Source organism: Scardinius erythrophthalmus, assembly GCF_964197995.2.
Source record: "Scardinius erythrophthalmus genome assembly, chromosome: 21".
In the NCBI taxonomy this organism is placed as follows: Eukaryota; Metazoa; Chordata; class Actinopteri; order Cypriniformes; family Leuciscidae; genus Scardinius; species Scardinius erythrophthalmus.
In genome coordinates this window covers 9370460-9397444 of record NC_138241.1, presented here as the reverse complement: position 1 = coordinate 9397444, position 26985 = coordinate 9370460, and the positions used below count along the sequence as shown (strand labels likewise).

The window sequence follows — 26985 nt, the reverse complement described above, 5'->3', positions numbered from 1 at the left end:
CAAAAGTGCCCAAAAGGTTGACAAAATAATAATAATAATAATAATAATAATAATAAAATATAGCTGCGAGCAGCGATTACGGGCCCAAGCCGGTGGCACCGCAACCCCGGTGCCTTTAGTTACCTAAAGGCACCGGGGATGGCGGTGCCACCGGCTTTGGCCCTCCATCGCTGCTCGCAGCTATATTTATATATATATATATATATATATATATATATATATATATATATATATATATCAGTGGCGATTTCTTTAAGACTGCAAGGGAAGCTCGGCTTCCCCTATAATGTCAAAAAATGAATGGTCAAATATGTACTATTGTATTAACATTTTATTGACTAAAAATGCGTTAGAAAACGTTCATCTCAAAGACGAGTTCGTTCAGAATCAGTTACATACAGCAGGTCGGCTGACTCGATTTCCTTCTCATACACTCCCGTAGCGTCAGTGCATTTCCCTGTTGAAGCCCAGCTTCCATTGACTTCAATGGGGCTGCTTCGAACAGTTTTTTTCAGCGCTTCGAAACTAGACGGTCATTGGATAAATGCTGCGATTATGTCCCGCCCATGGAAGCTCAGCTTCTCTGGGGGTGAACGGGGAGTGGGCTGGCCTGGACTCCGGGCTTCCCCGTGATGATTGGAGGGTCTGTCGAAAGACTGCATCTCCTTTTGATTGACAGCGATTTCATACAATAAAAAGTCGCTGATGTTGAAGCTGTTCGAGCTCAGTCCCATCGCGGATTTTTCAAAGACAAACTGCTGCAACCTATTTCCTATAACCTATTGGTATTTGCTTGTCGAAATTGCTAGCCAATTTTTATAATACATTTCACACAATTATACATTTATACCTTTATTATATTATCACTTATTATATATTTTTATATTATTATTATTAGTAATAATTCAAAAATAATTAGTAAAATAATTAAAAACAAATCTTATTATTAGTAGCATTATTATTATACTTTATTAAATTATTATTTATACCTTTATTATATTATTACATTCATTTTTCACAGAGCATTTTCTTGAAAAGGAACGTAGAATTTACGTATAAATAAATGAATAATTTTTATGATGTAGGCCGAAAATGAGCTTCCCCTCTTTGAAAGACCAGCAGCCGCCACTGATATATATATATATATCTATCTATATCTATCTATATATATATATATATATATATATATATACACACACACACACACACACACATATATATATATATATATATATATATATTTATTTATTTATAAGACAGAAAATATTACTTGTCTTACCTTATTCTGATTTTATGATACACTCAAAATATTCCACAACAAATCCTTTAAATTTAATGTAAAAATAAAAACGAAAGTAAGCAGTGTTGGTCTCACGTAACCCTCTCATTAGAATCAAAATGTTTCAATATTTGAGATGTATTTGGATGCTAAACTATTCTTTATTATAGGCTTTGTACTTCACTCGTGTTCCAATATCGATGGAAAAAATCATCCTCTTCACACGCGCAAAAATGTGCTTGGAAACATCACAGTGGAGCTCTGCTTACTGTGAATGGTACAGATTGTACTACTGACTATTTAAACAGAGCAGTGTAATTCGTTTATGTTAGGTTGACTATTTTTATTATTATATTGTATTAGGGCTATAATGAACAGGCTGCGATGTTAAGATTGCAATTCTGGAATGTGTGTGTGTGTGTGTGTGACGCGGTTGCGGTTGAACAGTGGACACAAAACATAAATAAAATGTTTTAGTTAATTCCTACATCCATAGGAATACATTGAAAATGCTCGCTCTACTCCGCACCATTATCAATGTCTGTGCGGACGTCTGTATTTTACTAGTATATAGTATACTATAGTTAGCGATTTAAAAGCCCTCAGCGGTGTCACATGTCGATTAACCGGTGGAAAAATTTTATCACAGTCACATCCCTAATATATTTATATATAAATACAATAGGCCTACCTGAAAGAGAATTTTACTTGCCCGAGAGCATAGCCTGTTTAGAACGTCAATAACAAAAAAATAACTTGGGAATCACTAAAACGAGAGATTATTCTAATTTTATTACATTCATTTTAAGTTGCAATCAGCAGTTAATAATAAATGTATTACTGATCAATGGTAACAAGGTTGCACTGCTGAGGCTCATGCTGCTTCTCCAGGAGAATTGTAAACAAATGAGCGCAGCACACAAAAAAGCAACACAGTTAACAACATACTGACTATAAAAATTACAAATATGGAGTTTTTATATATTTTATAACATATGATAGAGTTAAGCAACCTCACTTGACGAGTAGGCAACTATTTCCTGAATACAATCACGATTGAAACTGTGACATTGATTTCATACAACAGGTTAATAAACAGTTACAATTAAGTCACTTACATTTTAGATGCAATATTGACTGTTTTTGTTCTGTTTCAGCAGCAAAAATAGTTAAACAAAGATCACAGCAGAACCATCGCGCATCTAGGGATGGCTCGATACCACAATTTTGGTTTCGGTACGGTACCAGAACCTAATACCTCGGTATCGATACTAAATCGATACCACAGGTGACAAATAACCAGCCTCAAAATTTAAGTGAATTGAAACAGTTTTATTAAAAAACACTGCTTGAAACTCTGCTGCACCGAATGTGCAAACAAAAAGTTATCAAAATGTAAAAAAAAAAAATGTAATAAATAAAAAACAGTCAGGGAACTTACAGTAGGTTAAATTTTGATTTAAAAAAAAAAAGAAAAAAAAGAAAAGGACACCTGAAATGATACAATTAAAATAGGTTAATATCTATTATCTATAATAATTGATTAATATAGAATAATAATAGAATAATGAAATGAAATGTAAACCATTAGCTGTCATGCATCAACAGAATTATCAACATTTATAGCATTTATTCATCTTGGTTTGATTACTGTTTGGTTTGGGTTCATATTAGTTTAATGCATAAAGTAATGTTAACATGCTAAACATGTATTAGTATATTTAAATAATAATTACGGATTGATCTATTCTAGATTAATAAATGCTATAATACTGTCAGGTCAGGTTACCTAATGAATGTTGACAAATGTAGCTTAAATGTAAAGTGTTACTCTAACATTCATATTAGTATCCATATTACTACTATTACTCTCTCTCAGCTGATTCCTCAGTCGGTCGCCACAGCAGCAGTGATAGATATGCCTTTCATTTTACTATCACCAATACTAAAATTAATATCACTTATCTCTTTATTCATTCAAATTCAATTAATATATGATTGTTTGAAAGGGCAAAAAAATTATGAGAACTAAACTTCATTGGTTCTAGCGTGTCATGAAAGCACATTTGAGCTTTCGTGTTTACCATGTCATATTTAATTGATAAGCTCTATGTGCGCTGTGAATAAAAGTCTAAATTAAATCAGTTGAATGATGGACTCACGTGTCGATCTCTGAACTCTTTGAACAAGTCAGGATGATCAAGTGACAAGTGGTCAACGTTAGCCAGATTTGATGTGTTGCCTCCCGTGGCAAATTTAAAGCAGCGTTTGTACAGTGGTGCATTGAGGTCTGTTGCTTCACCTTTCTCATTACTTTTGTAGGCAAAGTAATGCCATATTTCACTCCTATTGCTCTCTTTATTTATTAATTTCGGGCGTGTAGAATGAGCTTCATCTGTTTGATCCATCGTGTTCCTCCGTTGTCACCGTTTGCCGGTTTTGCGTGACCCGCGTCAGTTTGGGTAGCGCACTGCCGCCGAGCGGTGAACTTCGAAACAGCAGCGCATCAAATACCGAAGTGAGCAAAATTATGATATTGTACCGTTTGAAATATAATATATACCGGTATTTTTGCAGTACCGGTATACCGCGCATCTCACCGCAACTTGTTTTCTCATTACTGAATGATTCAGCATTTTGAAACGAATCGCTTGACTCAAAGATTCAAGGGTCAATCCATAAACATCTGTCTCAATCATGAATGACTCAGTCATTGGAACGAATCGTTTGAACGAATGAATCAATGACTCGCTCATTAAGATGGTCGCCTGGCGACACCTAATGGCGGTTTAGTGTTATGTTTAAAAGTATCATTTTTTCCAACGTGCACCATTATCAATGTCCGTGCGGACGTCCGTTTTTTTACTTTCACTTTTATATTAGCGATTTAAAAGCACCCGCTTGTGTCACACGTCGCTTAACCGATGGGAAAATATCCTCACAGTCATATACCTAATAAATTTATATTTAAATACAATAGGCCTACCTAGTAAAACGTTTTATATACTATTTTGATATCCTTTTGGACACAAGAGGGCAGTATAGCCCTATGTTTGCTTTTTTGTTGAACCAAATAGCACTAAATAGCCTGTTTTTTTACTTTTTCATACTTCTTGAATTGCAAAAACAGAATAAAATAGGTTTAGTTCTAATATTTGTATAATTTTATATAAAAATAAATGGTGTATAATTAATTTTTTTAAAGATATGAGATGTTTTCTGATTCCTTTTTTGACATTATTTTAATCCCTCGCCATATCAAAACCGTTTGAGATATTCAATATCCGTTCACAATTTAGCATCTTTAATGTATTTTCATCATGTTGAAAAAGTTTGGTGTGAATAAAAAAAAAAACACTTAGCAGGAGTGGGTAAAAAGCAGAGGCTGAATTTGCAAATAAATCCACATTCAAACCAAAATATCTGACTTCCTATTGGTCGAAGCTAATAACTGTATATTAGAAAGTTGTCCGGCTCGATGAGACCAATGTACATACTGATTTTTAAAACTGTGGGTAAAACTAACCCCCCCACTTTTGTCAAAAGCATTTTGAAAGTGACACACTTCCTGCTGCCAGTTGGTGGCGCTATAACTTTGACTCACAATAGTTACATCCATCTGATCGGCCTCTTACCACGAACACACTGGTGAAGTTTCATCAAGATCCGTTAATGTATGCAGAAGTTATACCACTTCGTGTTTCTCTTTTCTCGCCATAAATTCGTTTCCTCGCCACGGCCAAACCGTTCGAGATATCAAAAATCCGTCCGCAATTTAGAATCCTCAATGTCTTGATTTCATGCACACCGAGTTTGGTGGGGATTGGATGAATTCTCTAGGAGGAGTACTTCGCATTCCACAGCAAGCGTTCTCCAAACAACCCATAATTGCCGACTTCCTGTTGGGCTGGCGTAAAACTTCGAGCACGAAAGTTGTTCAGCCCGATGTGATCTATATGTGTACCGAGTTTCATATCATTACATGCAAGTGTGTTTGATTTATGGACAAGTGTTCGGATCCCGTTCCAGGGGGCGCTGTTGAGCCCCCCTGCCACGCCCGGGTACCAGATTCAGCCCGGCCCTGATGGCCGCGGGTTCTGACCTGTGTGCAAAGTTTCAAGAGTTTTCGAGCACATTAAAGGCCCCAAAAGCCCCTGAAACCTTGAAAAACAGGAATTTTAAACAAATCTCACTCAAAAGACAAATCCCCCCACCCCTCACACACACAGAGACGCAGAGGCAGAGAGAGAGAGGGAGAGAATTCTACAAAAAATCACATTCAAACCAAAATATCTCACTTCCTGTTGGTCACAGCTTATGACTATAAATTAGAAAGTTGTCCGGCTTGATGAGAACAATATACATAACGATTTTTGTGACTCTACTTAAAACTAAGCCCCCATTTTTGACTAAAGGTGGCGCTACTGAGCCCCTCACCACGCCCGTTTCTGAAATTTTGCACATGTCTACCGGCTAATAAATGTGATGTGTCTGTCGAGTTTCATCCAATTTCAAGTATGTTAAGAGTCTCAAAAGCATCTGAAAAGAATATTAAAGTTTGATGCGTTGCCACGGCAACAGTATTTAAGATATCAATAAACCTTTCACAGGTCTACATCTGCCGTGTGTCTACATTATACACATAACGTTTGAAGCAAATCGGGTAAAAATAAGAGGGTGATTTCAAAGCATTTTGAAAGTGACACACTTCCTGCTGCCAGTTGGTGGCGCTATAACTTTCACTCACAATAGTCACATCCATGTGATCGGCATCTTACATCGAACACACTGCAGAAGTTTCAACAAGATCAGTCAATGTATGCAGAAGTTATAACACACTTCCTGTTTCTCTTTTCTCGCCATAAATTTGTTTCCTCGCCACGGCCAAACCGTTCGAGATATCAAAAATCCCCTGGCAATTTTTCATCCTCAATGTCTTGACTTCATGCACACCGAGTTTGGTGGTTATCGGGTGAATTCTCTAGGAGGAGTATTTCAAATTCCAGAGGATGCATTTTTCAAACAACCCATAATAGCTGACTTCCTGTTGGGCGGAGCTAATAACATAGAGTGTGGAAGTTGTTCAGCCCGATGAGATCTATATGTGTACCGAGTTTCATATTATTTCATATAAGCGTGTTTGATATATGGACCAAGTTTTCGGACCCCGTTCCAGGGGGCGCTGTTGAGCCCCCCTGCCACGCCCGGGCATAGGCGCCGATTTATGTTTTCCTCCGTGGGTGCTCATGGGCGCAAGCCCTTTAAAAAAAAAAAAAAAAAAAAAGTAGTCAAAAAATTTTTGCATTTCAGAACCTCAGGAAATGGACAGCGGCCGACACGAACACACACACACCTATTTAGCCTACTTGATAATACAGCCGTAAAGTAATCTTTCAAGGACAGCGCCACTTCTCACAAATACAGACAGGATTGGAGGTTAACTGACACGTAACCGCGATCAGCTTCGTGTGAAATTTACAAAATGTAACAGTGTTAAATTTGACAAATACTGTTCGATAGAACTGCTTGGTTTGTTACTACAGTAACAGTTATCTGCGTGCTTCCTCAGCGATGAAGTTCCACATTTGTGGCTATCCAACACGAAAATGCATGCAGCAAAGCCTTTCCCAACATTGTTTTCTTCAGTTTTGTCGACAACTTTACTATCTCCACTAGCTATTCTCTTCTTCAACTCCTCAGACAGCATCCATCTCGATGACTGTAAGCAGATCGCGCGCGCGGTTATGATGACTTTTTAAAAGTGAAAGTATAGAGACTCCTGAGAGGGCGTGGGCACAAATAAACTGATGTGGATTTTAAATTATTTTATTTACTTGAAATACAGGCAGATGTGTTCCTAAAAATGTGCATATATGTTTACGTTTGTACGTGATTTTTTAAACCCGTGTTTAGACCCGTGTCCGACCCGCACCCGTTTGAGCAAAATTTTTGTTGACTCACCATTGCGGTTAATTCTTCAAGAGGATATACTGACTGGGAGCAACGTGTCTCTGCGTACAGAGCGGGGTCACTAAATAGGCGTTTTCATCCGAGAAACACTTCACATAGCACCAACTGCAATGTTTAATGGCAGTCTGGCACACGTGGGTGCTCGGTATTTTCCGTGGGTGCTCGAGCCCCGGAGCACCCACGGTATCGGCGCCTATGCGCCCGGGTACCAGCTTCAGCCCGGCCCTGATGGCCGCGGGTTCTGACCTGTGTGCAAAGTTTCAAGAGTTTTTGAGCATGTTAAGGGCCCCAAAAGTGCCCGAGAAGTAGGAAAAAATAATAATAATAATAAATATAGCTGCGAGCAGCGATTACGGGCCCAAGCCGGTGGCACCGCAACCCCGATGCCTTTAGTTACCTAAAGGCACCGGGGTGGCGGTGCCGCCGGCTTTGGCCCTTCATCGCTGCTCGCAGCTATATTTATATATATATATATATATATAATCTTGAATGTATTTTTTATCATGTTGAAAAAGTTTGGTGTGAATAAAATAAACCACTTAGGAGGAGTAACTAAAAACTCAGAGTCTGACATATCCAAAAAATCCACATTCAAACCAAAATATCTGACTTCCTGTTGCTCGGAGCTAATGACTGTAAATTAGAAAGTTGTCCGGCTCGATGAGACCAATATGCGTACTGATTTTTGTAACTGTGGGTAAAAGTAACCCCCCCACTTTTGATAAAAGCATTTTGAAAGTGACACACTTCCTGCTACCAGTTGGTGGCGCTATAACTTTGACTCACAATAGTTACATCCATCTGACCGGCCTCTTACCATGAACACACTGCTGAAGTTTCATCAAGATCAGTTAATGTATGCAGAAGTTATAACACTTCGTGTTTCTCTTTTCTCGCCATAAATTTGTTTCCTCGCCACGGCCAAACCGTTCGAGATATCAAAAATCCGTCCGCAATTTAGCATCCTCAATGTCTTGACTTCATGCACACCGAGTTTGGTGGCGATTGGATGAATTCTCTAGGAGGAGTAGTTCACATTCCACAGCAAGCGTTTTCCAAACAACCCATAATAGCTGACTTCCTGTTGGGCGGAGCTAATAACTTAGACTGCGGAAGTTGTTCGGCCCGATGAGATCTATATGTGTACCGAGTTTCATATTAATTCATGCAAGTGTGTTTGACATATGGACCAAGTTTTCAGACCGTGTTCAAGGGGGCGCTGTTGAGCCCCCTGCCACGCCCGGGTACCAGCTTCAGCCCGGCACTGATGGCCGTGGGTTCTGACCTGTGTGTAAAGTTTCAAGAGTTTTTGAGCACGTTAAGGACCCCAAAAGCCCCTGAAACCTTGATTAACAATATAAAAGCAATAGTCAAATCCCCCCCTCCCCTCACACACACAGAGACACAGAGAGAGGGAGAGAAAATTCTTCAGAAAATCCACATTCAAACCAAAATATCTCTTTTCCTGTTGGTCAGAGATCGTTAATGTAAATTAGAAAGTTGTCCGTCTTGATGAGAACAATACACATACCAAGTTTTGTTGCTGTTGATAAAACTAACCCCCCCCATTTATGACTAAAGGTGGCGCTACTGAGCCCCTCACCACGCCCGTTTCTGAAACTTTGCACAAGTCTACGGGCTAATAAGTGTGATGTGTCTGTCGAGTTTCATTCAATTTCAAGTATGTTAAGAGTCTCAAAAGCATCAAAAAACAATATTAAAGTTTGATGCGTTGCCACGACAACAGTATTAAAGATATCAAAAATCCTTTCACAGGTCTACATCTGCCGTGTGTTTACATTATACACATAAAGTTTGAAGCAAATCGGGTAAAAATAAGAGGGTGATTTCAAAGCATTTTGAAAGTGACACACTTCCTGCTGCCAGTTGGTGGCGCTATAACTTTGACTCACAATAGTCACATCCTTGTGTTCGGCCTCTTACAACGAACACACTGCTGAAGTTTCATCAAGATCAGATAATGTATGCTGAAGTTATAACACACTTCCTGTGTCCCTTATTCGCCATAAATTCGTTTCCTTGCCACGGCCAAACCGTTTGAGATATCAAAAATCCGTCCGCAATTTAGCATCCTCAATGTCTTGACTTCATGCACACCGAGTTTGGTGGGGATGGGATGAATTTTCTAGGAGGAGTAGTTCACATTCCACAGCAAGCGTTTTCCAAACAACCCATAATAGCCGACTTCCTGTTGGGCTGGCGTGAAACTTGACAGAGGGAAAGTTGTTCGGCCCGATGAGATCTATATGTGTACCGAGTTTCATATTAATTCATGCAAGCGTGTTTGATATATGGACCAAGTTTTCAGACCCCGTTCAAGGGGGCGCTGTTGAGCCCCCCTGCCACGCCCGTTTCTGAAACTTTTCACATGTCTACTGGCTAATAAATGTGATGTATCTGTCGAGTTTCATCCAATTTCAAGCATGCTAAGAGTCTCAAACGCATCCGAAAAGAATATTAAAGTTTGATGCGTTGCCACGGCAACAGTATCTAAGATATCAATAATTCTTTCACAGGTCTACATCTGCCGTGTGTCTACATTATACACATAAAGTTTGAAGCAAATCGGGTAAAATTAAGAGGGTGAATTCAAAGAATTTTGAAAGTGACACACTTCCTGCTGCCAGTTGGTGGCGCTATAACTTTGACTCACAATAGTCACATCCATGTGATCGGCCTCTTACAACAAACACACTGCTGAAGTTTCATCAAGATCAGTTAATGTATGCAGAAGTTATAACACACTTCCTGTGTCCCATTATTCGCCATAAATTTGTTTCCTCGCCACGGCCAAACCGTTTGAGATATCAAAAATCCGTTCGCAAGAATTCATCCTCAATGTCTTGACTTTATTCTCACCGAGTTTGGTGGCGATCGGATGAAATCCCTAGGAGGAGTATTTCACATTCCATTGTATGCGTTTTCCAAACAACGTATAATAACCGACTTCCTGTTGGGCTTTTGTAAAACTTAGAGCACGAAAGTTGTTCGGCCCGATGAGATCTATATGTGTACTGAGTTTCATATTATTACATGCAAGCGTGTTTGATTTATGGACCAAGTTTTCGGACCCCATTCCAGGGGGCGCTGTCGAGCCCCCCTGCCACGCCCCGGTACCAGCTTCAGCCCGGCCCTGATGGCCGCGGGTTCTGACGTGTGTGCAAAATTTCAAGAGTTTTTGAGCATGTTAAGGGCCCCAAAAGTGGCAAAAAGGCAAAAAAAAAAATAATGAAGAAAAAAAAAAATAATAATCCTTACGAAAACAATAGGGCCTCCGCCCTTTCAGGGCTTGGGCCCTAATAACAAATAATCCTACCGAAAACAATAGGGCCTTCGCCCTTTCAGGGCTTGGGCCCTAATAATCCTACCGGAAACAATAGGGCTCTTCGCCCTTTCAGGGCTTGGGCCCTAATAATAATAATCCTACCGAAAACAATAGGGCCTTCGCCCTTTCAGGGCTTGGGCCCTAATAATATTGCTGACTGATAGAGATTTCAAAATAAATACCATCAGAGGACACTGACATTAGCACACAACACCACTAGTGATAGTGAATGTGCTGCACCTCGAGCACTATCTTCTACCTTCAGGATAAAAGTTTAGGATTCCACAACACAATTTTTATTTCATTAGATTGCTCAGTGAAATATCTCTTCCTTCGATTAATGCTTGCTGTGTGTAACGGTTATGCTGCATATAAAGGCACGAATATGAAGATAAAGGTTCAAACATTATTTAATAATATCCACAGGCTAATTTCCACGCAAAGAACAGCAAGCAAACACACCATACGTATAATAAAATTAAATAAATAAAAGAACAAATAATGTGTGTTAGCCCACAGCAAGCTTAAAAGGTTTTTTTTTTTTTTTTTTAAGAATTTACACAAGGGAACATTAGTGTTTCCCATTCATTTCCAATTATTATTTGTCACCCAACAGTTCTATAATCAACTGAAAATATTTATTATCATAAATAATGAATATATAGCCTATAACTTTTCATAATAACATCAAATATCTCTAACGCTGTGTTTTCTGTCGTTGCTTTGTCAAAGTCAAACTAAAATCGGCTTAGTGTGCTTATCAAATCGCAAAAAGCTGCAATTTAATTAGATAAGTAGGCTATATAGTCTGACGTGCTTCATTTTTCAGAGTGAAGTGCAACACTGTTCATATACACCTGTGCAGCGCACGGTCCTCCAGTGTTTTCAGTGTCTCAGCAGGTGCTGAGAATTTAAATTGCATTTAGGAACACAACGTGTGCCAGGTTCACTTCTTGGATAATTTCTAACGTTTTGTGGACAGGTGTTTCAAGCATTTCACTGCATTTGTAATAAAAAGCATTCAAATATTTGTTGTTGTAGAAATTTAAAGGTTTCCACCAATTTAAAAGCTCCAAGGTTTAACTCTTGCAAGTGAATAAACTGACAAAGACATATTCTGTAAAAAACTAAATGGCAGAAATGTACAGGATTATAGAGTTTTATTTTACAAAAATTGCTGTAGTAAGAAATGTTATCTGTAATCAATGCATGCTGGGTAATTTTCTTACAAATTACTGTGAATGAACAGCAGAATGATGGTAACATCACAGTAATTTACTGATCTTTTTTTGCTGTGAGTTCACATTATAAAGTTGTGTGTAACCATGCCACTGTAAGAAATGTAATTGTTTACCACTGTAATTTTCTTTGGTAACACTTTTGTAAAGTGTATAAGTGCATATTATTGTATAAGGTTTGTTAGTTAACATTAGTTAACAACATTAGTTAACATGAAATATTTATTAATCTTTGTTAATGTTAATTTCAACATTTACTAATACTTTATTAAAATCTTGTTAACATTAGTTCAAGCACTGTGAACTAACATGAACAAACAATGGTTAATGGTTAGTTCGCACATTAACTAATGAACCTTGTTGTAAAGTGTTACCATTTTTTTTTAAGTCACCAATAATGATAATAAGTGTTCCATCTGATTGGGATCTGGGATCAAAATTAATATCTAGCCAAGTCAGAAGTATGACAAATGAAAACATTTGTTAAAACGATGACAAGCTAGAACATAAAATAAGCTAATTGGTTGATTTTAAGTTTGTCAGACTATACTTAGCATGAACATGAAGATTTTATTTTAGCATAAATTAAGCATTAAGATTTACCAGTAATTTCAAGTTCATAACTTTGTAGATGGATCTTTCACAATAGGGAAGCAACTGCTGAAATACAAAATTTAAATATGTGGCATAATCTCACAACACACAATTTTTTTTTCTTATAAGTATCACCTAATGTATAGGCATCTATACTCAACATGCAAAACACAACAATGGTGACACTCAACAAATAAAAAAGAAAAAAAGAAAACAATTATTTTAATACATTTTTAATCAAAATGAATCCAATGAACCAAAAATAAGTTCAGCAGCACAGATAAAACCAACAAACTCTACAACAGTGGTTCTCTTACGAGAGGTCTCTCGCACTGCGTAAGTACCTTACGCTAGGGGAAAATCCCTTTTCCGCGAGATATTGAAGCCAAGAAAATTATACTTAATTTTGTATTAATGTAAAAATGCGTTGCGGCAGCATACAGACATAGGCAAGACGGCTCGCGTGCCTATTGGCTGTTCTTCGGCAACTGCAGCAGCCTATCGAGCGAGTCCTAGCGTGACGTCAGACCCAATGAGGGAGCTTTGCGCCCGCTGCGTCACATCCCTCCGAAACGGGCGTGGCTTAGGCCTATAAATCCGGCTCGCAGGCAGCTGATATCTGATTTTTCATCTCTTCAGCAAAGCTTTTGCATCGCTGGATACGAAGAGAAGCCGCGCCGTCTGAAGAAGCCTTTCAGCGGGAAGAGTCGATACTCTGAAGCCGCTGGCCGCGCCGCCTTCTGTCGCCTTCCTGCTGCGCTATCCGGCGTTATATCCTTTCTCTGCTACTGTGTTTTGTGTATGTGTGTGTGCTCGCCACCGCGACACACACTCTCATTGCACTAAAAGAGCGGGCGTCTTTTTCTCACCTGGCATCCTTCTCCGAGACACGATTCACGCGTCACTCACTGGCGAAAGGAGAAAAGAGTGTTTTTAGTCCCGCCGAGGCCGGACTGACCTCAATTTCTCACACATTTCTCAGTTCCCTGATCAGGCGACTGGAAATATCAATACTGCAGCAAACGAGCCTGTTATAATACACGCACGCCTGCTAGCAAACGCCGAAGAAAACATGTTGACGCTGTCTTATATGCTTGTGCATCTGAAAGCCTTTGTGTTCCCCCCTGTGGCTCAGTGGTGGAATCTTAGTTTTTTTTCGCACGAGAGACCGGTGTTCGAATCCCGGTCTAACGGCAGATAAATTATGCCGCCAATGCTTCGCTCTGTCAGTTCCCTGAAAGGCGACTGCGGATGTGCATTTTGCAGCCAACGAGCGCGCCAACGAACGCGCTCGCCTGCACCCAAACACCGTTTCTATGGTTCCCGTGCGTCACTGGCGAAAGGAGAAAAGAGTGTTTTTAGTCCCGCTGCGGCCGGGCCGACCTCCATTTCTCACACATTTCTCATTCCCCTCTGAAGTTCAGGCGACTGGAAATGTCAATATTGCAGTGAGCGAGCCTGTTGTAATACACGCACGCCTGCAAACAAACGCCAGCATGTTGACGCTCTCTGATAATACTCGCGCTAACTGAATGCCTATATGTCTTCCCCTGTGGCCCAGTGGCAGATTCTCAGGCTTTCAAGCGAGAGACCTGTGTTTGATCCCAGGTCTACTGGCAGATAAAATTATGCTGTCAATGTTTTCGCTTTGTCAGTTCCCTGAAAAGGCGGCTGCAGATGTGTATTTTGCAGCCAACGAGCGCATTGTACAACCCGCTCGCCTGCACCCAAAAACCGTTTCTATGGTTTCCGTGCGTCACTGGCGAAAGGAGAAAAGAGTGTTTCTAGTCCCGCTGCGGCCGGATCGACCTCCATTTCTCACACATTTCTCATTCCCCTCTGAAGTTCCGGCGACTGGAAATGTCAATATTGCAGTGAACGAGCCTGTTGTAATACACGCACGCCTGCAAACAAACGCCAGCATGTTGACGCTCTGTTTCTATGGCAACTTCTTGCTCGTTCAGTTCCAGTAAATGTGACTGTTCCAGAGAATTCTGCAGTAAACAAGTCGGCGACACAGCCCGCTTGCCTGCACAAAAATGCCGTACCCAGATAAATCCCATAAGAGTGTATTTTCTGGTGTCCCGGCCACGGCCGATGGTGTTATGAGTGTAGACAAAATGCCCACTGCCCAGTGCTCATTCCTACACACAAACACAGCCTGTCACACAGGGCTTGCGCGCATGAAATCGACCCAGATCGATACCCAATGTTTAGATCTGTTGTGGTATTTATGCAAATTAGCACATACATAAATAGATTATGCACCGTTTGTCCATGTTAACAAACAATTTCAAAAATCTTGTAATACATTTTTTGTCAGTCTTTATGTAAGTAATCAACTCAGTAATTTTCATGGTGATATCTAAAGGTTAACATTTTACCCTATTCAAGTAAGAAAAAGAATGAATAGGCGTATGAATAGACTATATTTGGGTCTTTTTCAAAACTTTCCCCTAATGGGATTCTTCGGGACTTTTTTTTCCTTACTCAGGACATATTGAGGATACAAAATCAGTTGAGTTTGTTTCTGTTGCAATTTGTTCAGGGTTGACCCCCATTTTGGCTTAAAATGACTGGACTATAGGGGGCCTCAGTGATTCTCCAGGGGGGCCGCGAGATAACTTAAAATGAATTTAAATATATTAATATAATATTATTATTATTATATAATATAATTATTAATGAACATATATACGCAAACTACATCTTTCAGTTGGATAAAGAAAACCAGTGTCGCCAAAAAAGTTTTGATGGATGACGATTGTAATGAAGGTTAGATTGTAATGAGCCCGTTATGTCTGAAGAGCAAACAAACCGTGTATGTGCGCTCTCGGATCACTGATCACTATAACATCGTATTTCTGCATGATCTCAGTTCATATATTTGTGTAGTTGTCAAAATGAATGTACTGTGAGTGTTTTATAATGGATGCTCATCGAAGAAGCATATTTTAGAGAAGTTTGAGAGATCAGTGGTGTTTATGTACACATCAAACGCTAGAAACATAGACACGATTGCTTGTTCTGACTAGAGTAGCGCTTTTGATTGTGGGAACTCAGTGTTAAATGCTTAGTACATGTTAGACTTTTAAGCCTTAGAAAATTTATTTACAAATTAGTAGTCAGGTCGCTGGTCTTTTCACACTGCACGACTATCTGGGGTAACATTCAGTTGCTGCTATGTGCACACTGCATGATGGATCGGCAACAGGGGGTTTCATATTGCATGACTTTACAAAATAAAGAACCACCGACAACTTCTGTCTGGTTCGCAAACTACGTTTCACAACCAAACGCACGCGAGAAGTGATAAGGAAATAATGCAAGATCACACGTGCGTGAGACCGGAGTTCTCGCTAATTAAACTTAGGAAAATTTGGCCACAGGACAGAACCAAAAACACAATGAACGGGGGGAACACAGAACAATGTGATGTTACAGTAAGCCCCATCCCAAAAATATATAATTAGTAATATAATAAGCCAAATATCTCACAGGCGTTTGCGACTCATCTGCGATTCTCTCAGATCGCGTCTTGGATAATTCACACTGCATGAGAATCGGGCCTAAAATCGTTCGGTGTGAACTCGGCATTAGTGTTTGTCGGTTCTCGTTAACGGTAGCGTGTCTGTTTTAATCCTGCATTTATCCCTGTTTCCAGAATATTGTTATTAAAGTCTGCATCCTAGTATTATTCCTCATCTTCGTGTGCTTCAATACCACGTACCGTGACAGAACTGACCGATACCGTATCAGCATGGATTCACCTGCTGTGCTACTGCTTTGCTTGGAGCAGGAGCAGAAGAGCCTCAAGGCCCACACCTGTGGATTCCTCTCTCTGGCGAGCATCATGCATTATCCAGACCATTCCCTGTGTGCTTTCTATCTGGCCAGTTTGAACAAGCGCACAAAGGCTTGCCTGCCTGGTGTGGGTCCTCGAGGATCTTTCGCAGAGTTCGTTGAGTGGGTGTTGTTGAACTGCGGTTCAACCTACACCGTCAGTCTCCTACAACTGTCCCCTGAGTCTCCAGCATTTCCTGAGTCTCCAACGTTTCCCATATATCCAGCATATCCGGGATCTCTAATTTGCCCGCTCAACCTCCCTCTCCCACCTCTTTAAACAGCCTGTTCCTCAGCCCCGCCTTCACTTGTGTCCTTCAGCTCCTCTGCATCTCCAACACACAGCAAGGATCTGCTTATTCTCCTCAGGCCACCAGCTCCATCCAGCACAGCGGGATCCCCTGTTTCCGCCTCCAGCCTGTGTCCATCACTCCATCGCGGCCTGTTGACACATCGGCTCCGCCTTGGCTCCTTCCTCCCTTGGCTCCACCGGAAACCATCTGCCATACAGCTTCACTGGGCTCCCTTGTCCCTCCGGCTACGCCTTGGTTGGACATCGTCCCGCTTGCACCTTTGGCTCTGTCTGGCTCTGCCCTCCCACCGGCTTTGCCTTTGTCCTCTGGTTATCTGGCTACACTTTGGACACCCATTGCCGCGGCACCTCGTCGGTCTCACGTGGGCTCATCGGCCTCTCATCTCCACCTGGGTCTCCATCTTCAGTGGCAGAATCTCCACCGGTCCTCCCCTTGGTGCTTGCCATCAAGTCGTCTCCACCATGGCTCCTCCCACCTTCGACTCCGCCCTGGGGCCTCGTTCCTAGCTGGCCTCTGGTTCTACATGCAGCTCCTCCTGCTACTGGCTCCTCCCAACTTCCACTCCTCCATGGACTTCATAATGTATCCCAGAATCTTATTTTCTTGTTTCACACCCTCCTCCAGAGATCCCTCCCTCCTCAGCTGGACTAGTTACAGCGCGAGGACGAGCCTTTTGGGATGGGGCTTACTGTAACATCATATTGTTCTGTGTTCCCCCCGTTCATTGTGTTTTTGGTTCTGTCCTGTGACCAAATTTTCCTAAGTTTAATTAGTCATTTCATTCACCTGTGTCTTGTTAACATATTAGTTCCCTTTGTTTGGTCATGCTAATAAGCCTTCAGTTCTCTCTTAGTGTTTGTCGGTTCTCGTTATTATTCCTCGTCTTTGTGTGCTTCAATACCACGTACCGTGACAAAAAGTTGTCGAACCAACTAAATTGATTTATTTTTAATGAACTAAATTAAGTTGTTTAAAAATGTCTTCAATTAAGTAAGGGTAAATAATTATTTTTTGAGTGTATTTACATCAAGGTGGAAAAGGACTTTCATCATATAAAACAAAAAAGATTATATCAAACTTAAGTAATTTTACCTTGCTGGAGAAATCGGGTTACATCTACTGGCAGTTATGCTTCAGTAAAACCTTGTACATTTTCTAAGTAAAAATGACTAAACATTTTTTTTCAGTACAGTAAAACCATGTGATCAGCATGCATGAATGAAATGAAGTAATAAACAAACAACCTTTAATAATAATCCAAAACACTATGAACGAACACAGGTGATAACTCCGAGATTAATACAATATCAGGCGCAGCGTTAGTTCTGGCAGCTCAAGTCAGTCAAGCTCACGTCAGCTGACTCTCAGCAGATCCACCTCTAACTATAGGAATGCAACACCTATCACAGCATCCCTATAAATAAGGCCCATTCTATATTATCAGTAGCTTTATCACGTTGCTCAGGAGTTAATTACATTCCTCCATCCCCAGCTCCTCCTCTCTCCAGTCAGGACTTGGCCTTCTGACATTCCTTTTTGAAACAGACCAATTTTTCCTTGAATATAATAATATCTGCAATACACTTATGTTCGTTCTGTTTACCCTGGGGGGTTATCGCTGCTCTCCCTGCTCTTATCCATGGGCAGGCAGTTCTTGCCCAGAACAGAACCATACCGCCAATCCAAACTGTATGCTAATTGTCAATCATCTTTGATGATGGTGATCCTGATAGAACCACACTTTACAAGTTCACACTTACAAATGATCAGATAGAGTAAAGGAGTATCAAGCAAAGTACCCCGTATTCCTGGCTGTGATAGGAACCAGCCAAGAGTGAGGCGTCGGGGTGGCGGAGGGATGCTGAAAACTGTCGAGGAACATAGGTGAGTTGGCTACGTGTATATATAGGCCTCCCCCGAACTTTGTTACTGAAAAATCATTTAATGCAAATGAGAACTGACACAGAACACTTTAAACACAGGTACCCAAACTAGACACAGGTGAAACTAATGAAACAAATGAGGACATAATCAGTAACAAAGAAATTCAAGGCCAGTCCATTTTTTTTCTTCTGTTTTTTTTTTTCATTCGGATAGTGTGTTTTCGCTGATGACGGATGCGTGGACAGAGCAAAGGAGCTGAGCCATTGTGAACTTCATCAAAAGTGAACTGGTGAAGGTTAGCTACAGTGAGTTGCCAGGACTTCTACAGACACATACTGGATGAGAAGGATCTGCTCGAAGCTACCAGATCCGACAAAAACATGCTACAAGTTTAATATGCACTGAATCCATTAAAAACACAAGTAATCTTTGTATAGTCTATTAAAGTTGCACAATCTAGTCACTGCTTAAGGAAATTTAGCATGAATATGTCCCATATTATATCACTTAAACCTAGGCAAATTGAGTGCCAGTCACACAGAGCCAGTCACAATTAACATTTTATACAGCTTATTGGCAATTTAAAGTTTAATATCATCCAACATCACTCCAATAGGCTTTCCATCTAACATAAATCAATATTTATATTTTAATTAACACTGTTTAGTAATAATGAGTTATCGTTCTACCACGTGTCCCCAAAAATTACGTCTGCTGACCTGCAACAGAGCAATAACCAAGTGGTCACCTTATTTCAAATCAGCGGTGTAGTTGGGCTCAAAGGAATGTGCAGTATACTCTTTATTTGTATAAAATTGAATTCATCCAAGTCTTAAAGCAAGTGGAGTCTGAAGATTTCCAGGTTATGAGTATTATCTTTTTGTAAGGATCATACACAGCAATAAAGATAATTGTTCAGTGCTTGCCATTGTTCAAATTCGACTCAAATTGTCAAGCAATGATCAAGCTTAACATTCTGTTGAAAAAAAAAAAAAAACATTTAAAAAAATCAAATATGCTACAACAAAATAAACAAATAAATAACAACAAATAAACTTTCTTGCTTTCTGCTATTTTGCACATCATGGCTGATAAAACTAGATTAATTAATGTCTGTCCCTGAAAACTCCCCAGATGCCTTTGAACAAGGAATAGCAGCAGTCATTGTCATTAACTTTGATGGCACAGCTGTGACAAAACTAATGATTCTTTCACAGGCTTGCGAAGCAGTGGAAGTGCCTGCAGCATCACTAATTCTTTTGAAAAAGCATGTCCTCTAAAATGTTGCAAATAATGGGAATACAGAAAGTAGCCTTTGAATTGTAGTTCACAGACAAAGAGAGGAGACAGTTGGAGCAAAGGTGTTCATTCACACAAGTACATTAGCAGTGAGGTAATGGAGGTAAGCAGGCTTCAAGACTGCATTTCCTGTAATTTTGTATTTACATGCTTTGTGCAAGGATATGTTTATAAATTTTGTTGATTTATAATCTGTGATTAAGCTGCACACACAAACACACACATATAACCTTTATTAGGGCTGTCAAAATTAACGTGTTAGGGCATGCGATTAATTTTTTTCAGTTTAACACTTAAAAAATACGCAATTAACGCAGCATCCATTTTGTTCTGTCATGTAGGCCTACTGGCTGCATTCGTTTGTCTTACAGTTTGCACTACTTTTGGCTTCGGTAGGCCTATAGTACCACAATCTAATACAAGTTTGGCGCGGCTATTGCACGTAATTTTATTCATTCTCGCAAGTTTCACATTTATAAAGTGTATATCACTTAATCAACACAGATTATCACGTTAAATCAGTCATTTGAAAACTTTTTTGTGATAAGTAATTTCAGCAGTAGGCTACTGCGTCTCCCCTCTCTATCTCTCAAAATGAGCAAATTGCTTCTGGCTTCAAAAGACATTGCGCTTGCACTATAAAGCCGCTTTTACACTATCTCCGACAAACATCAAGCAAGATAAAATTTTCTGATCCAATTTGAACTTCTGTGGGCCTGCGGCTAGACCGAATGCAACCGGCCGACCGGATGTGACGTATTCTAATCAAGACTAGTGGGAGTGGGAAGTTAGAATTGCCAATATTTTTCCACTTTAACGTTATTCTGTAAACTCTATTTCTGTACAACAGCGGTTATTAATAATTATGGCAGAAATAATTGTTTTGTAACTATAAAATTATTTATGTTGACTAGCTCTATAAAATCTAGCCTACTATGTTTTTATTTTAGACGTACTGGGGGTCATTTGTTTTGTGTGGACATATTCGTATGCATTTAGATTAATTAAAATCATTCATTTTACCATGGTGAATACACCGAGGGTAACGGTTGCTTCACGACCAATTTCAAAGTTTCGTGCGACTGCCGATAGGGGTAGTAATGCGACAATCATATGCGAATGTCGGAAATTGTGGAAAGGCAGCTTAAGCGAGCTGTGCGCTGCTATACAACACTCTCGCTAGTGTGTCGGGACAGCTGACGGAAATCACTTGCCCCACGTCTTTTTAAGATCATTCAGTAGTACTTGGGAGCTCTTGAGAGTTTTCTTTGCGCTCATACCAACAACGCACACACAAGCCATGGTCAGTTTGGGTTGCACACTGCCACCAAGTGGTGAACTTTGGAAGAGCAGCGTAAGTATTGAAAATAAGTCAAGTCACTGGTATGCCGCGCAACCTCTGTACTGGCACGCTATCTGTGAAGCGGAACAAACACCAGAAACACACGCACAGAATGCCACAGACAGCACGCCAGCACTGCACTGAGTTCTCTTTTACACTTGAACGGACAAAGCAGCCTAATAAACCTGCTGTTGTCTGTGTCATTAATGTTAATCAATTGTTAAAATGTATAGTTTTCAATTATATTGTAATGTTAAATGGCTATAATTAATGGCTAAAATTGAGGAAAACAATTAATGTAATAGACATCAATATCAGTATCAGTGATACAGTCCTTCATTTATAGTGCTTAGTAAAACAAACAAAAAAATTAATATAGGCTACTGTCTTTATGTTGTTTCTACATTATTTTGGAGAATCAATGTGAATTTTTATCTTGAGTATTACAACATAAAAAAATATATATACAAATTTTAAATGCAATTATTTATATATATATATATATATATATATATATATATATATATATATATATATACAGTATATATATATATATATATATATATATATATATATATATATAATTTTAAGAAATAAGTGTCTTATGCCCACCAAGGCTGCATTTATTTGATTAAAAGTACAAAAAGACAAAACTGTAAAATTGTTAAATATTATGACAATTTAAAATAACTTTTTTTTATTTGAATATATTTTAAAATGTAATTTATTCCTGTGATGCAAAGCTGAATTTTCAGCATAATTATTCCAGCCTTTAGTGTCACATGATCCTTCAGAAATCACTCTAATATGCTGATTTAATGCTCAAAAAAAATTATTATTATCAGTGTTGAAAACAGTTGTGTACAATTTTTTTCTTCAGGATTCTTTGATGAATAGAACATTATATGTCATTCATTTAAAATATAATCTTTTGTAACATTATGTCTTTACTGTCACTTTTGATCCAAAAACCAAAAACTTTTGAACGGTAATGTATAATGTTACAAAAGCTTTCTATTTCAGATAAATGCTGTTCTTTTGAATTTTCTATTCATCAAAGAATCCTGAAAAAAAATGACATAACTGTTTTTTAACATTGATAATAATAATAAACGTTTCTTGAGTAGCTAATCAGCATACTAGAATGATTTCTGGGGGATCATGTGACAAACCGACCACTGGTGGTGGTTGAGGAGAGATCCCCTGATATGACTGTAAAGCGCTTTGTGTGTACAGAGTACATATGAAAGCACTATATAAATGCCACATTCATTCATTCATTCATTCATTCAATGAAGACTGGAATAATGATGCTGAAAATTCAGCTTTGCATCACAGGATTAAATTTTAAAATATATTCAAATAGAAAACAGTTATTTTAAATTGTAATGATATTTCACAATATTACTGGGGATGTTTTGTATTTTTAATCAAATAAATGCAGCCTTGGTGAGCATAAGAGACTTCTAAAAAATCTTACCAATCCCAAACTTTTGAGCAAAATTTTGCTATACAAATGAACTATCAGTGCATTTATTTCCATTCAAAGGGATGAAAACCGATGGAAAAATAGATTAGGCTTAAAAGATTCCTTATTAATATCATTAATATTAATTAATATCACAGCCTTTACCTTTCAGTTGAAATGCCTGAGAGTTTAGAATTTGCTGTTAGCCTCTTGAGCATCATAAATTCATGAAACTAAGCATGTTTGCTCAAAATGACTTGATCTCCGTACGTACAATGTTTTGAGAAGTTTGAACTTTGTGCAGACAAGATGTAGATATAATAATAATATAATAGTCATTAAGCTTGGACATTGTAAAAATGGGCATTGCTTGCCCAATTAATGAACATTTCAATGCTTTGACAATTGCTAGCACCATCCCTAGCTGCTGTGTGCCTATTTTGGTAAAGATCGCACCAACAGCCTAGGAGGAGTTTGAAAAACTAGCAAGTAGCAAGACATTATTCCAATACAAATACCTTGACTTTAGGCCTTCATATTCCACAATATCCAATAGGTATAGCTCTAACTCATCAAATGATAATCAAATGAGCATCCAGTTCGAATTTCCAATTAATCCAGTAAGATTTTATTTGGTTATTTTAGGAGTCATGTTCGATAAGCATTGGGTCCAAATTACAACAAATTTTAATATAAATCATATACGCATTTCCTTTATGGTCTTATGCGTGACACATTCAAGGCAACATCACTGATTTACAAGCTGTAGTATCATCGTAAATCATTTATAAGATCATAGTTAATAAGAAACAACAGTTCTCAGGATTACAATGTTAGGATGCGCACAACAAACATTTTGCTAGCACCATCCCTAACTGCTGTGTGTCTATTTCGGTGAAGATCAGCCTAGGAGGAATTCGAAAAAGTAGTTTGTTTGGTTGGTTTTGTTCTATTTTTTAAATTCAGAATGTAAATTCAGAATTTAAATTCAAAATTCAGAAATATGGAAAAAGCTAAATACTGTAGGCCTATGGGCGGAAATGACATTTTGTTTCTAGCTCTTAGGAACCCTAAGTTATGATCCAAAATGCAAACTGCATCATTATAGAGCCACCTAGTGTCGAACGGGTATTCGTCTTTGCACCTGAGTAACGGTGTATAATTGGGACCATCCAGCCAATTTTGGGGTTTCTACGATTTATGGTCACTGAGGCCCATACACTTTTAGGGCAGAAAAAGAAGGACTTAAATACTACTTCTTCAGGAAGAAGAAGAAGAAGAAGAAGAAGAAGAAGAAGAAGAAGAAGAAGAAGAAGAAGAAGAAGAAAATCAATAATCAAAATCAAAATGTTTTGATTCATCTCAGTGGCTCTTATAAAGCTGTTGACTTAACTATTTGTTTAGAATCGTTCACTGTTCAGTGACTTTTTCTGTACATTACATTGTTACGCCAGTAGGTGGCGACAAGAAAGTGTATTGTGTTTTGAGCAAGTCGTTGAATACTTTAACAGATTCGTTAAAACGACTGAAACAATTAGGTAAATCGTATGAACAGCAGAGCCGATCAGCCCTATACGCACAATGCGCAAGTTGCGTATGGCATCAAAAATTGCTCAAGGCCCTCCTCCCCCTCGTGTCAAAGCGCTTCAATCAAAGTTTAAAACATCGATGAGAAAATTAAACGGAAAAAAAAAACACCATGAGAGTGAATTGCGGGAACAGCTATCAGGTAGACTTGGGTTCTCTCCTCTCCAAGTTTGATGTCAGTAAAGTTAAGTTGATGTGCATCTCTCTTTAGTCTGTCTGTCTGTCTGTCTGTCTAACCCAGCTGGGCAGTGCATCTTTTGGTCTTTCTGTGTCTTGCTTGCTAATGCCGGACACTTCCAGGGCAGTGTTCTGTGACTTTGTGCCTGACAAAAAAAAAAAAGTGAGGGTGAAATACAACTATTTATTACGTTTGATAAACGACAAAGGGCAACGGTGTTTGTTTATAAACTGCAGCTCGGAAAAGATAACCGCGTCGCGCGTTAAACACCGTTGCAAACACCATTGCAAACCATTGAATGTTAACACATGCGTTCATATGCGCGTGCACGAAATGAAACGCGCACTTTCCAGCAAAACATCTGTGGGGACCAGTACAATATGAGCGTGATGGCACTCCTCATTATAGGCGCACATACTTTTAAAACATTGATTCATAAGCTATATTGCATTTAAAATGTTGATTGGCTGGACATACTGGTCAATATGGATGCACATCCCTCAGTAAATAATAACCATCAAGTATCAAGTATTGCTTTTATCATTTAAAACGCAGTTATGGCAAGCCATTTTAGCTTTTATTCATTCACAGGATGCATTTTTTATATCAATAAATAAATTAAAGTATAATTTAAAATTCGAATTCTTGATATTAAGAATGTACTTTTTCTAGTAAAAATGTCTATTTCTGATATCAGGAATTCCATTTTCATTAGTACTAGTTAAAGGAGGGAAGATGGTAGTGGGAGCACTGGGGTGTCAGGTGTGACTGTGCAATGGCAAATGGTTTACATGGCTAATGGGTCAGGTAGGAGGGCCCCTTAACGGGGGGGCTAATCTTATTTGTTGCTCAAAATGAATCTAATAATTTAGACACATGGAACACCTTACACAGTAACATCCACAATGGGGCAAAACTAAATTCCACTAACTTTAAAATAAAATAATTTAATACTCGTAGCCTGAGTATGAACAAAATATGTAATCTGTCTCATTTATATTACAAAATAAACCAACAACACAAACTGCTAAGGTGAACCAAAAATAAGTTCTGCAGCACAGATGAAACCAACAAGTATCAAAAAACACAACATAATATACCTATGCTGCATTGCATGCTGGGTGCCTTTATATACATATGCACTGTAGAAATAAAGTATGATATTGTTTACAGTATTTTTTTCAATACTGTAAGTATAAGTATTGTTAAAGTACAATGTAAAAACTAGATTTTACAAGAAATAAAATGAAACACATGAATCATTGCATGGAAGCTAAAAAGGAGAACGATTTGTTGAGCTAAAAGATTCCTTGCAAACACACACCAGCAGCATTAACAACACTTTATAACCTACAATAGTTGTAGCTACAACAATAAGACGTACAGTATATCCTATGAAATGTGTAACCTGTCTGTAAAAAAAAAAAAAAAAGTAAAATAAATAAATAAAAAATAGATCCAATAGAGACGCAATGCATTCAACGATCTAAATGTATAAATCTCCATATAGCCTTAGTTACAAGTGGAGTAGCTACCTCATCATAAACATCAAGCTCCTATCAATTTCATTGTCAGATGTTTTATGTTCAAATTCTTCCTTCTGAATATCAAATCGTAGCTCCTTCACAGAATATACTTTGTAAATATTTAAATTCGATTTTGACAGCCTGCAAAGTCAATCCACTGACATACTAAAATAAAATAATGCGTAGAACCTCAATGGAAACCGTTGGAAGACCAGACGGCTATAAGGCCTTTCTTAACACAACACAGCTGTCTGTGATCCAAAAAAGTTTATAGACATCTGTGTGATGTAAAATAGCCTTCGTGTTTTGTGTTTGTTTTTATTTATTGATATTTTTTGCTTGTAATACATCACATGATGTAATTCTCAGGAAAATAATGAAGCGCGTGTTCTCCCTCCCCTGCTCAACCCTAAAGTCTAACAGGCATTGTGACAAATAATAAAAAAAAATTGATTTTATAATCAATCAAAATGCAATATCCTAGGGATTTCTCGGGAGCAATCTTGTCTCTCGTTCAATCAGACATTCAGATTGAAGTTAAGAAGATGTCTATGCTCACAACATTTAAGCGTCACCTCCCCGTGTATTTATTGGTAATATGTATATAGGGTATAGGCCTATATTGTGCCATAACTTATTCAAACACTTTTTGCTTGCCATATACAAGTTTTGATATGGCTTCGTCAAATGCAAAATGAACATCCACGTATATTCAAGGTCTGAAAGGACTTTTGCAGAAATACCCAAGAGAAGTCCTATTCCTCAAAGGGAATAATGGCAATGACACCCAGCTTATAAAACAGACTTTCAACTTACCGTGAGCTGCGGCAACAAAACCTGCGAAAAGCAGCAGGATGTGCTTCAATGAGCCCATGGTGTCCGCTGTAATTCCACGCAGCGCCACGGTGTCTTGCGTTTTATTTTCACCGATCACAGTAATGCATAGAGATCCAGCTTTGGCAAGAACATCTGACGCCGATGGCACACGGATTCGTCTATATTAGCTCTCATATCACCGAGAATGTCCACTGCAGAGACGAGACACGGTGGTGTTGGAACCAAAAGTGATTCCCTCGCACAAAACCGTGGAGACAGAATGGAGCGATGAGGCAGTCCG

General features: G+C 38.8%; 1 protein-coding gene across 1 annotated transcript in view; it reads right to left on the bottom strand.

Moving 5' to 3' along the window:
• Window positions 1-26760, bottom strand: part of LOC308681343 (CUB and sushi domain-containing protein 1-like) — a gene marked incomplete at its 3' end in the record, with an annotated part of 827421 nt that extends 800661 nt beyond the window's left edge. The window contains exon 1 of the mRNA XM_081350146.1: window positions 26685-26760. Coding sequence (XP_081206272.1) covers window positions 26685-26742 — 58 coding nt within the window. The 5' untranslated portion in view covers window positions 26743-26760. The remainder of the gene's footprint in view (window positions 1-26684) is intronic.
• Between the last annotated feature and the right edge of the window lie 225 nt (window positions 26761-26985).